This window comes from Zootoca vivipara, chromosome Z1 (genome assembly GCF_965207765.1).
Source record: "Zootoca vivipara chromosome Z1, rZooViv2.hap1.1, whole genome shotgun sequence".
Lineage (NCBI taxonomy): Eukaryota > Metazoa > Chordata > Lepidosauria > Squamata > Lacertidae > Zootoca > Zootoca vivipara.
The window spans coordinates 45,443,603-45,457,292 of record NC_142583.1 but is presented as its reverse complement, the minus strand read 5'-3'; the positions used below and the strand labels follow the sequence as shown (position 1 = coordinate 45,457,292).

The window sequence follows — 13,690 nt, the reverse complement described above, 5'->3', positions numbered from 1 at the left end:
GGCACCACCCATTGAATCCATTTTTTAATTAAGCCAAGTAGCAATAATATTCTAGTTGAAATGTCTTTGAATCAGCAAATGAGATTTCGTAACAGATGTGATGAACTATTTAATAGGCCTCTACAATAATTTCATCTCTAGCCTTGAACTTGTCCTTCTCCCTGTGTTTACAAACCCAAAATGTGAAGGAGGAACCACCTTTATCTGAAGTATTTCTGCTGGGGGTGGGGAAGCATTCTGCATGTCAAAATTCTCTACTGGATTTAAAACCTGTCGTTTCCTACAGGACTACAGAATTTTTATGGAGAGCTGGTAAAAGCATTAACTTGTCAGGTTTGAGATATAGCAAAGTGACACAGTAGAAACTCTCATAACTAAGGAGGTAACAGTAGCAAATTAACTGCTAAAGTCACCAAGCAGGAACATTTGACTATCATTAGAAAGTTGAATTGTATGAAATCAGATCCAAGTAAAATACTGTTTGAAATAACTCTTCCTTCAGATGGCTCTGCCATCTCAGAATATATAGCAATCTATAAATTGATAGAAATTCCTGTACGGACCTCCCTTGCTTCTGTGGCTTTTCCGTTTCGAAAAAAGGCGAGTACAGGATAGAGGTGTGTAAAATTATCCATGCTGTGGAGAGAGTGGTGAGAGAAATGTTTCTTTTCATTCTCTCAAAATACTAGAGCCTGGAACCATCCATTTTGCATTTCAGTCATTGAGTGGGGGAAGAGCATGCAACCACTGACCCTAATCCAAGTCCCTGACATAAATCCCACCCTCCCCACAGCAAGCTACTATTAGCCACAGAGGGGGCACGATATGGGCATCATTTTCACCTCTTCTGAGTCAAAACTTACAAACCTCCAAAACTCACTTCACTTTATCTGACAGCACTGTGGTATCTATGCTGCCAACATACACAGATTTAAGTGCCATGGTTTCCTAAATCTTCCAAATTCTGCCTTAGTTTTCTAGGAGCAAACCTGTCCTTATGTCTGTAATATGAAAGTTGCAGCTGACAACTAGAGTTCATTTACCTATAAGTATCCGCCCCCCTCCAGTGCATAAAGACATACATGGAAAGCCTAAGCCACAATATAATTGTTTCACCCCTAAATATATTTACTGTAGTACTCCATGTAATCTAAACTTGATGGATTGGTATGCGTAAATGATCATCTTAGTGCATTTTTTTTCAGGCAGCGTCTTTGACTGTGGACTCCTGCTCAGAGGAACAGGAACCTGGCTACTGCACTGTTAGCAATGTGGCTTCATCTAGCGACTGGTAAAGAACCTTTCATTTTATCCTTTGGTGATTATGCTCAATAGACACTGCCTGGCCCGCCTAGAATAAAAGAAGCCTTTCTGCAGAAGGAGGCCTATTGATTGTATGGGATTTAATGTATCTTTAGTTCACAGGCTGGGCCTCAGCTGAGTCAATTAAGCTACTGAGGAGCTATCACTGCGATCTTTTCTACCTCCCTAGTTTCTGAATATAAAAGAGAATAATTAGAAAAAAGCATTCAGTGAGAATTTGGCTGTGATGACATCAGCATCCATGTTATGCAGCTACCAACTTTGTAAAACGAGCTATCAAATTTCAGTAAGCCGTAACGAGTTTTACTAGCAAAAGACACACATACACACACCAATATATTAAAGAGATGAAACGGATGTATGACTCACTAACTTTCAGGTGAACACTTTGATCTAAGAACAAAGAGAGATTCATGCATTTGGTGACGGAGGTTTTGTCAATTTTCAAAAATGGCCTATATGAGAAATAATCAAGTCGAATTAGTCTGTCCCTCCAGTACCCTACTAGACTCTGATCCAAAAAATGGTTAAAAAAAGAAAGTTCATGATTTCATTCAAAAGCAAAACAGATTTGTTTGCAAAGCCTAACAAAACTACACTTGTGTTGACAAGAGCTTTCGGGCAATGTATTTAGCCCCAATCCTAAATTCAATGGCACCCCCCCCATCATTTCCCCCATGACTTATGCAGTGGGGAGCCTGCTCTATCCATGAAGGCTCCCCACATGATTTCAGAACAGGGTTCTCCATCACTCTGGGAGCCTCCATATGTGGAATTGGGCCAACGCTACATATATTGTGGTGAGCAAGGCAAGTGAAGGCTAACTAGGGGAGCAGAGCAAAACACACAGTTCCATACCCCTTAACCATCCATACCCTTTTCATTGTTAGTAACATGTAAAGAGGTCCAATGACTTAGCTATAAGCCGCACTAGGCTTTTACATCACATGCAGTATGGTCAGGCCAATAGCCACTTAAGGTGGAGCTACATCTTATAAAAAACAGGACTGCAATGGCATCCTCATGTTTAGTTACACTCTGCATATTGCTTAGCTCAGGCATAGACAAACTCTACCTCCGGATGTTTTGAGACTACAACTCCCATCATCCCTAGCTAACAGGACCAGTGGTCAGAGACGAGGGGAGTTGTAGTCCCAAAACACCTGGAGGGCTGAGTTTCCCTATGCGTGTTTTAGCTTATATTGACCAGACCCAGCTGTCATTACAAGGTCTTTTCCTGCCCCCACCACACCACAGAACAGAACAATCTGTTCTATGTGCATCAAATATGGTGCTTTTTGTATAAGGCATGCTAAGGGCTTTGAAGCAGTACAACATGTGGAGTTGTCAAAATGAGACTTCTGATTGTAACAAAGCAATTGTGCTATCTAAAACATGCCTACTCAGAAGTTCCACTGACTTAGGGAGAATTTACTCTTAGTTTGAGGATTGTAGCCTTATACTAGGAGCCTATTGTTACTCAAAAGTAAGCCCCTCTGAATTCATTGCTTGTTCTTTGTCTCCCCCACCCTCAGGACTTTAGACGTGCAGCCAAACAGAGTCACCATTGGAGGTATCAGATCCCTAGAGCCAATACTTCAAAGGAAGGGACAGCTGGAAAGTCACGATTTTGTGGGTTGCATAATGGAATTTGCAGTCAATGGACGTCCCTTAGAACCCAGCCAGGCTTTGTCAGCTGAAGGAATCTTGGATCAGTATGTGTTTTACGTACTATCAGAATAACAATTGACTAACTCTGTTTTGTGATCCTCAAGTGTCTGAAAATTCACGTATGTTACCCATGAATGCTCTGATACAGCAAGGGAAACATGCACAAGGAGTCAGTGCCTACACGCTGATTCTCTTGCTGGGTTGCAAATTGTGTCATAGACCAAATGCTCTTTCTCTGTTGAAATGTGCATTTGACTAGAGGAATCCGAGGGTTCCCTTTATTTGTACCACACTGCATGGATAGTTCTCCACCCATATTACAAAGTATATGAGAATGCCACTCTCCAAGATTTTCTGTGTATTGTTATGCATGAGGTAAGGGGCCCATCATGTTGTTGCTTGTTCCTAAGCACCACTAGGAAGAGAAGTCAATGAAGTCTGACATACACAAAGGTGATGAAATAGTTGAAGGGTCTGTGCTCCGCAGCAGAGCACATGTTTGCATGCAGAAGGTCCCAGGTTCCATTCTTGATACCTCTAGGTAGAGCTGAGAATGGACCCCACATGAAAACTTGAAGAGCCACTGCCAATCAGTGCAGATAATCCTGAGCTAGGTGGACCAATGGGCTGAATAGAAGGCCATCAATGGGTAGTCATGATGGTGGCTACACTTTCTCTGGCATCGGGGGCAGTGTGCTTCTGTATACTGCTTGCTGGGGAGAGGGCTATCATGTTCACGTTATGCTTGTGCGCTTCCCATAGACCTCCAGCTGGTCACTGTGAAAATGCTGGACTGGATAGGCCTTTGGTCTGATCCAGCAGGACTCTTCTTAATGTTCTCATGACTCATAAGAAGGCACCTTTCCTATGAACAGACATACAGATCAGCAACAGTATTCTATTAGGTCCACCAGCAGATGTTCTAGATCCAGAAAAGCACCATTCTTTAACATTTGTCTGCACTGTTAAGATCCGGTGCATTAAACGCCCTCCGTATGGTCCAAGTGTCTGTTATCTCACTTTTCCTCTCAGATGTCAAGGCAGCTCTCTGTACCATCTCCCCCTGTGAACACTGCTTCAAAATGATTGATTAGCTGAACCTGTTGTTTCTTCCATCCCACTGTTTGAACTTAGGGGTGGAATAAGATGATGTCCTGAGTGGTTAGCTCATCCCTCTGCTTTTCATGGTCTCAGCTTGTGGCATAAGATTTCCTGAAGCTCTGTAGCACAGAGATCAACATCAATTACAATTTCACAGACAGTCAAACATTGGACCTTCACCAGTGAAGGATAGATGTGTAGATTGTTGGGGTTTTTTTTATCTCTTGTCCACCAGGATTCTTTATTTAATGTCTTGGACAGTTGCACAGAGAAAAGTGGTTTCAGGCTTCCTTTCAGATTGACTTGGCAGACAGTAAAGTAAAAATCTTACTGCTCTAAATTCAATGGACAGTTCAAGTTTATTCCACTCTGGTTGCTTTCTGCATTATATTTTCATGCTGTGTGAAATGCAGTTATTGCAACTAAATGGCTCTGGAATCTCTTTTGTTTCTCAGTGATGTGCTGCTGGGACCCAGAGGTTCACAAGTGGCCAGTATCTAGTATGAAGCTATAAAACAGAAGATTATGTGGTGTGTGTGTGTGTGTGTGTGTGTGTCATTTGGTCTGTCTGGATAATCAGGCATAATATTCCCATGAAGCAATTTTACTTGATTTTAAAATCAAGTAAATCAAGAGAAATCAAGAGAAAAATTCAGGAACAGTCACATCCTGCCAGGCAGAAGTTGGTAGATGTGATATTTAATGAATAACTAAAAGCTGGTTTAAAAACAACAGAGATTTTCACGGCACCTTAAATACTGGCAGATTTATCACGGCATAAGGTGCCATCATGATAAGATTTATCATGGCATAAGGGACCCAGGTGGTGCTGTGGTTAAACCACTGAGCCTAGGGCTTGCTGATCAGAAGGTCAGCGGTTCGAATCCCTGTGACGGGGTGAGTTCCCATTGCTTGGTCCCAGCTCCTGCCAACCTAGCAGTTCGAAAGCACATCAAAATGCAAGTAGATAAATAGGAACCGCTATAGCGGGAAGGTAAACGGTGTTTCCATGTGCTGCTCTGGTTTGCCAGAAGCGGCTTTGTCATGCTGGCCACATGACCTGGAAGCTATACGCTGGCTCCCTCAGCCAATAATGCGAGATGAGCACGCAACCCCAGAGTCGGTCACGACTGGACCTAATGGTCAGGGGTCCCTTTACCTTTACCTTTTTAAGGTGCCATCAGAGTCTTTGGCTGAAACACACTAAGGGCTTCTTCACACTTTCACTTGCCATCTATTTAGATTGGATGCATTCCCCCAATGGGTTTAGAACTTTTCTTGTTTTTTCCATGGGTGTGCCTTGGGATCATCTGATCTTACCCCACTGAATTGGAAGCTCAGTAAGCAAAACCTCTGTTGAGATTTTCTGAGCATCTGATAAGATCCAATTCAGCTGGTAAGATCAGGGTTTCTCAAGGCATATCTGTGGAACAATGAGAAGGCACAATATAATCAAAATACAGAACAGGGGGATGAGCCCGAGTGTGGCTACCCTGCTACACACTAAAACATAGGTAGAATATAGTAATATCTATGATAAAATGTGTATTTCATCATTAAAAGTTAAATTGAAGGAGTACTATTTTAAAATTAAGATATGTCGGGAGTGGAGTTTATCTTTTTTTTTTTAAAAAAAGGAAAAAATGGCTACATTTTTCATTTTGAGAAGTTTTAGCCTGGTTGCCTTTACACATTACCATAGTTACTTGGAATCTGTTTTACTGTGAATGCCTCTTGTTCAGGGATAACATTTAAGGTTACGATTCTGTGCACTTTTCACTTGGGCGCACACTTCATTGAATATATGGTGGGACTTACTCCCGCTTGGGCTGTAAATGACCAGTCTCATGGGTGTGAGTCAACAATCCCTCAAAGCAGCTTCCTCATACTTGCAATATTAAAGGCAGGAAGCAGCGAACATTTTGCAGCATTTTAACTTCACACTTCAGAGAAAGGTGTTGGGATGATGTATGGTTGAGATGGTGTGACTTGAGTTAAAGGGTTTATGTTTCTTCAAGTAGCTGTGCCCATTCCTACTTGAGGGTGTGAGGAATGTTGTGGGGGTTGGTTTTTGAAGCAGGGTTGCATTTTATAAACGCATGAATTGATCCTGAAATTAAATTTCAAATTAAAATATAGGCATCAATCCAAATACGTCCCCTCCTAGCTTATATTCCTAACCACCTTGTTTGGAAGAGACAGAGAAAATGAAGTAGTAAAGACTTGATGAAAATTCAGCCAAGAATGGCCAAGTCATTCTTTCTTGCCCAGTGGCTTGTGGTGGACAGTGGCTTGTGGTGGACAAGCCACTGCCCACCACAATCTCCATGAAGGATACAGAGCGTGCACTCTTGTCATAAGACAGAAATAGACTGCATGACAGCTCAGAGTGCACAGCCTCTCTCAACATCCTGGCATTGTTGCTCAGCCCCAGTGCTTGGCCCCTGGTGTTTTGTTACCCTTCCTCCCTCCCTCCCTCTGCGTGAAAACATAAGAAGAGCCTGCCAGATCAGGCCCCTCTAATCCAGGATCCAGTACCCACAGCAGCCAACCAGCTGCCTGTGGGAAGCTTGCAAGCAAGATCCGAACACAAGAGACCTCTCCCCTAATGTGTTTTCCATGATATCATCACTGAGCTATCCTCTCCCCTTGGCAAAGCTTGCTCTCAGGGACAGCAGATTAGCCCAAAAGATATGTGGCATATAGATGAAGTATCCTAGGTGTCAATAGGCACAAGATGTTGGATGGAGCAGATGGGGTTGGGTGACAGTGGAGTTGGATTTCACCAACAGGAGGACCATTGCCAATTTGGCATCCCTGACAGTGCAACTGTGTGGCTCCAACCTTGCCCCACTGCCCCACCCAAGCTCAGTCCAGGTAAGGCAAAACAAAAACAGAGATAATGGGCTAATGCTGCCAATTTCTTCAAAAGTCCAATACAAAACAAGCAGCACGCAAGGGCACCAGATTCAATTAAGTTGCAATCAAGTATTATTAATCCAAAAAGAAAACAATAAGAGAACCATATACAAGTGCTGACACAGAAGCCAAAATCAAACGTTAAACAGATAGCATGTACAAATAAATTCCAAAAGGCAAACCGTCATATGGGCGAAACAGGCAAAAAACGCCGGCAGCCTGTCTACCATTGATACCTCGTTCGACCTGCTGCCACTTTGCTGACCACTATATAGCCTCAAAGACCATAAAGACTGGTTTGCCTTTTCGTATTTATTTGTACATGCTATCTGTTTAACGTTTGATTTTGGCTTCTGTGTCAGCACTTGTATATGGTTCTCTTATTGTTTTCTTTTTGGATTAATAATACTTGATTGCAACTTAATTGAATCTGGTGCCCTTGCGTGCTGCTTGTTTTGTATTGGACAGTCCAGGTAAGGAGTAGGGATATTAGTATTGAGAGGGTGGCTCTACCTCATCACGTTTGATTTTGCTAGACATATGAAAAAAAAAAAGGTGTTTATCATTTCTGGTTCTAACTCCTTCTCAGCAAGGAAGCTCAATGGGTCAGCTTGAGTGACCCAATGTCTCACAGGGCTATTATGGAGAAAGAAAGGGGAGATCATGTGTGGTGTCTTGGTCTCTGGGGTGGGAAGAATTTAAGAAATAAGCAATGAAACTGTATCATTAATTTTATTTATATCTTTTTTTGCTTGTTCAGGTGTCCTAGGCTGGAAGGAACTTGTGCTATCAACCCTTGCCAACATGGTGGCACTTGTGTGGATCAGTGGTCTTGGCAGCAGTGTCACTGCAAAGAAGGACTGACGGGAAAACACTGTGAAAAATGTAAACAGAGTGTTTCTTTGCCCCCACCCCTTCTGCTTTTAACCTACATTTACATCTCCCATAAACTTCTTTGTGTTTTCTGCTTTGCACATGGAAGAAATATGTAATGGTTGAATTCATTATAACAGTAATTATGAAGCAAAATATCATGCTGGCCAACTCCACAAGGGATCAGCAAATTGCAAACAGAAACACATTTTAAAAGTAGAAATCCATCTATTACACCCAGCCAGCCACTTTCTATTGCTTTAATATATTTTTTAATTCTTAATTGCAACTAGGGTTGTTTTTGTTTTCACTTGAAGGCAGTTGGGTTTGAAATAGAATGGAATTGGGGGAATTGTTGGAAAGGAAGCTAGTTTTAAATAACTGATTAAAAACCGGACACATTTTCTCAACATGGTCTGCTGGTTGATTCAGTTCGCATTCCTAATTCACACTTTCTGATACAATACAATACAACTCACATTACCCTTCATTTTGCAGTGCAATTCTCCAACCAAATAAGGTGTGCAAAAATGCATATATGCATGAAAATAGCATTAAAATGCATTATATCAGCGGAAATAGTTTTGTTAAAACATGGACAGTAGTGTAACTTGCATACAAAAATGTGCATAGTAAAAGAAAATTGCTAATTGGTTTTCATAAGGGCTTTAAAAATGTTGAATAACTAAACTTAAGATTGGAAAAGTTAGAAACTGAGAAGCCAAAATTGACAGATTTTTTCCTTCATTACCTGCTAGTCTTTATTTATTTATTATCTCTTCATTCTTTATCTGTGCTGGGTGGGTGGTACAAAGAGATAGAATTGTGAATGATGAATTGTTATAACGGTATATTTTTTCACACTTTACTTCTTTATTCTAGATGTTACGGCTGATACTGCATTGTCATTAGAAGGTAAAGGTCGCCTAGACTACCAAATAAGCCAGAAAAGGAAATGGGAATACATGATGAGACATAGCATTGACAACACCATTTTGGAGCCTCAGAGTAGTATGGAGAGTATAGAAGTCAAATTCAGGACAAGGAGTAAAAGCGGAGTTTTAATTCACATCCAGGAAAGCAGCAATTATACTACTGTGAAGGTAAGGCCGAGTGGATTTGATTGGGCAGCTTGCTATGAAGTGGTCTTCATTTCTCCTGAATTTGCCCCAGTTCTTTTACTTTAGAAATACCAGAGCGTTGACTAGTGCTGGGCACAACTCCAGCTATCAAAAGGGCTGAATGATTTTGCTTCTAATCAGCTTTGTCTAGACTCCAAGTACTGACTATTTGAATGGCAGCCGGAAGAATGTTTGTTGCATATGTTCTTAATGAAACATTGCACGCTAGAGTGAAATCTTTTCTCCGATTAACTTTCCCCTCCTTATTCAGACCTCCTATAAAATGTGACCACCAAGCTCAGATTTAGAACTCTTGGATTTTTTAAAGGCATAGTAGCACACACAAGCCAGTCCTCAGATCAATTAAGGCAAAGTCCTTGGTTTTAACCAGCTGCAATCCTATTGATCACAGGTAGGGAACCTGTGGCCTCCCAGATGTTATAGACTCCAATGTCCATCAGTCATAACCAACATGACCAATAGTCAGAGGTACTGGAAGTTGGAGTCTAATACCATTTGAAGGGCCAGTGGTTCCCCACTCCTGACAGAGACACTTAGATGAAAGGAAGTCATTGAACTGAGTGGGGTTTACTTGTACCAGACATATATATATATATATACGATTGCACTGTACATTTCTTTGGCTTCATTAAAGCCACAGTTATAGCTGGCTCCCACAAGGATGCTGAAGGATCATTGGGCTTGTTCCCACATTGCACTGAACAGGTACAAGATATTTCTACACGTTTGCAAGTGTTTGTGTGAAATGGTGTACGCTTGTTCAACTGTTGTGTACCTCTGCACACATTGAGTGGTGCATGTGAATTAATTGTACAGCTCAAGTATTTGTGTACATAGGTGCACAGATTGCATATTCTCTTAATGTAGCATGTGAACGTCACTATTACAATATAGGGAAATGGATTTCAGAGTATTCTGCTGTATCTTTTGCACGAGAGAAAGCAGTGGAGTCAATTCTTAGGGCTGACTCTGTCAATTTAGCCCTAACGCTACATGAGTGAAACCGTAGTGCTGGCAAACCTCTTGGATGGTTACAGGATCCAGGTTTTCATGACTCCTTTAATTATTTCCATTTTATTCCTAGCATATAAGTTTCTCCAGTGTAAGACCACAATTCTGTGCTTCAGCCAGCATTAATCTATCAGTTGTGTCTGGCTTCTCAGTCTCTGAGGTACCCATATTTTCCAATGCAAAAGCTTGCACTAGCAAGTTATCGGGATATTATCACATAATTTGCAATTACTTCTGCTTTTTTCTTTCAGCAGACAATAGCACCATGGGCTTTTATTTGCATTTTCTTAGTCAGTGGATACCATCACTATAGAAAGCCTGCAAGGGCAGAGGTCAAACCTTTTCCCACAGTGTCAGGCTTAAAAGGCCCCTGTGTATTTCCCTTTTATGTTACACATTAATTAGCCAAGAAGCACTGGCGAGAACATGCAAGATTTGATGGGAAGCAGCTACTCCAACCTTCATAAAGTTTATACCTATATAGGTGACAGATAAGAAGCACCCATCTCTTGGGTTGAAAGCGTGATTTCACATCCATGCTAGCAGTTTACATGGAGTCACTCCTTACAGACAACATGAGACTCAGAAAACTAAACCACACATTTTAAAATTACCTTCTGTACACAAGGCAACAGGAACAAAAATTGCTGAGGATGCAGGACTGTAGCCACATAGACTTTTGGGCTCTCTTTTTACAAACAGCCTGCACAACAGCCTGTGTTGGTCAAAGGCTGTGACTTCTTGATGAGTGAGGTGCTGGGGTCCTTGCCTTGCCACCTGACTGAGTGTAAATGCATTCTGCACAGGTGTGGAATAGCAGAGCAGGATTTCATATGTGCACTGTTCCTGGTAGCCAGATAAAGGCCACTGGTGCCTGAGCTTATTCAATTGGCTCCCCATCCACTTCTTGTGATGTCTCCATTTTTTTGCCTCCCGTGCCATCTATCACTGCAGTTTCTGCTGTACTTCTATCAGGCTGCACAAAACATGCAATTTCTTTATACCTGGTTTGCACATCATGGGAAGCCCAACTATGGCTTAGTGCATGTGGCCTCCAAAGGAGGAGATCATGGACCACTCACTCCTCCTTGGTCATTTTGCTGATGCACCATGTCAAGCTAAGCCATCGCTTGCTTAGTATGTTGACCAAATCTGGCCTTGGGGTTTAGCTCTTTCCATACAAACTATGAGCCACACAAGCCTTTGACTTAGTGTGATGTCCAACTTAGGCATTTTCTTTAGCTGAAATTCCTACATTGCAGGGGGTTGGACTAGATGACCCTTGAGGTCCCTTCAAACACTACAATTCTATAATTCTGTGATTTTGAAATACATATATATATTTCCTTGTAGATCAAAGGTGGCAAAGTACAGTATATCTCTGATGCTGGAGTTGGTGGAAAGGTGGAACGCAGCATTCCTGAAGCTTATGTTTCTGATGGCCACTGGCATACCTTCTTCGTTGAGAAGAATGGGAGCTCCACAATATTAACAGTCGACAAGACCTACAGTAGAGACGTCCTGCATGTTACACAAGATTTTGGAGGACTAAATGTCCTTATGATTTCACTTGGTGGAATCCCACCTAACCATGCCCCTAAAAGCAGCAATCCAGGTAAGAAGGGAATCCATACATACGAGCAGTATCACAAATAGTTGGGTATCATTAGGTAGGCATCGTTTTGTAATAAACAGCCAACAGGGCAAGCTTCAGAGTTTAGCAACACAGAAGGATTGCAGGATCAGTTGGGCTATTTAAGGGTTAGATCAGGAGCTGTGTCCTAAACCATATATCATTGATCCAGTTTTTCATTGTTCTCTACAATGCATATGGCACAACTGTAGTTCCAGAGCACACAGGGTCCAGTGCCCACATAATCTCTGAGCAATGGTAGCATCTTGCTATAGCACTAGTCCTGGCACTCCTCTTGTAATGGCATTGCTGCCTACTTAAAATCCTAGTAGCACAATGCTCCACTCAACATGCTGTTTGCATGTCATGCCCTCTGCTGCAGGGATTGCAACCTCTTGTTGTTCGGATCACCTAAATCAGAGCCACACATGAACAGAAACAGCCACATTTATGGATTAAATCAGCAGTTTGGGTGTTAGTGTTCATGCTTGGAATTCTTTTTTATTCTTTTTTTTAATGGAAGTGATTTTTAAATACAGACACCCAGACTAGTTCAGCAGTAAGGGGTGATGTTTCAGAGAGAGCTCTTTATAAAAAAAAGAATTTAACTTAAAGGATTATCACCAGATAGAATAACCTTGCCTGTTGTAAATTCGCACTTCACATTTTTCACCGTATCCAACGAAAACAACAAGATCCAAATTGCCTCGCTTGGTATGAGATGTGGTATGAATGAAATCACATTTAGGGCATTCACTGCTCCTGACCTATTGCTGCATAATGATTATGAAGTCAAAATCATAGTATGCTTATTGACAGGAAGTCTGCTAGGACCAGAGGTGATAGGAAGACGGGAGGAAATGGAGCATTTAACTAAAATGACTGATGTGGACATTGACAAGTTACAGGAGTCTGGCCTGAACTAGGGATGCATGCTCCAAAACCATTTTTTCATACGGTGTTTTCTTAATATTGGATTACACTGCATGTGACATGCCAAAGATTTATGAAGGGAGGTATAAAACTGTGTGTGAACTCCTATGTTCAGGGTATCTGAAGAATCAGGAGAGCAAAAATAAATATGTAACAAATTTTAGAGATGTACAACTAATGGAACAAAACACAATCCAATGAAAATATATCCTGGGCATTTTCCCTGCTCCGTAATACTATAGTAACCACCTTTTTATATCAAGCTGCTGCTCCCTGGAGCTATTTGAAATACCTTCTGAAATGCAGAGATGCAATATTTCATTTTATTCATAGATTCAAAAGGAAAGAAAGAGAGGTTTGTAATTCAACTGACATTTTATTTTTCAACTTCAAAGCAAGAACTCCAAATGAAAGATTTCTCCCCCTTTTATATGTCTGCAGAAGATGTTATTTCTAACATAAATTCATTCAACAAAGTCTGTGTCAGAATCTTCAACTAGTACCAACAATATCCAAAACAATGCTCCAAAGCCCCACAAATCCCCTTAACTTAATCAAAAAACAATGGGAGGATGACATCAGCTACAAAATTAACCCCACCCAAAGGACTAGAATGTGGTCTAAACCTCCCTTTAAATCCATTTTAGCAAAAAGAAAAGAATTCACTCTGAAACTCACTTACAGGTGGTACCTAACACCATGGAAACTGGCACTGATATGCCCAGGAACCTCACTGAAATGCTGAAGAGGCTGCACCTCCACAGGCACATCCCTCCACACGTGGTGGGAATGCCCCCAAACCCAACTCTTCTGGGCAACAGTCATACAAGAAATAAGCAAAATAACTTAACAGGTACTAGAGGTCACCCCAGAACTAGCTCTACTGAACACCTTCTAAGATAGCAATGCCTACTCACACTATAAAGAGCTCAAAACCCACCTACTCTCAGCAGCCAGAAACATCATAGCCAGACACTGGAGGGACCTGTCAGGAATAAACATGGAACACTGGTATCAAGTAGTATGGGAAGCAGCCTTACTAGAAAATATACTGAAACTAACACAGAGAGAAATAGAAGAGGAC

General features: G+C 41.4%; 1 protein-coding gene across 1 annotated transcript in view; it reads left to right on the top strand.

The window, feature by feature from the left end:
- The window catches only part of FAT4 (FAT atypical cadherin 4), a 139,909-nt gene that overhangs the window by 120,710 nt on the left and 5,509 nt on the right, over positions 1 to 13,690 (top strand). The window contains exons 12-16 of the mRNA XM_035111643.3: positions 1,206 to 1,291; positions 2,859 to 3,038; positions 7,775 to 7,899; positions 8,770 to 8,990; positions 11,394 to 11,655. Of these exons, the coding sequence (XP_034967534.3) occupies positions 1,206 to 1,291; positions 2,859 to 3,038; positions 7,775 to 7,899; positions 8,770 to 8,990; positions 11,394 to 11,655 (874 nt within the window). The remainder of the gene's footprint in view (positions 1 to 1,205; positions 1,292 to 2,858; positions 3,039 to 7,774; positions 7,900 to 8,769; positions 8,991 to 11,393; positions 11,656 to 13,690) is intronic.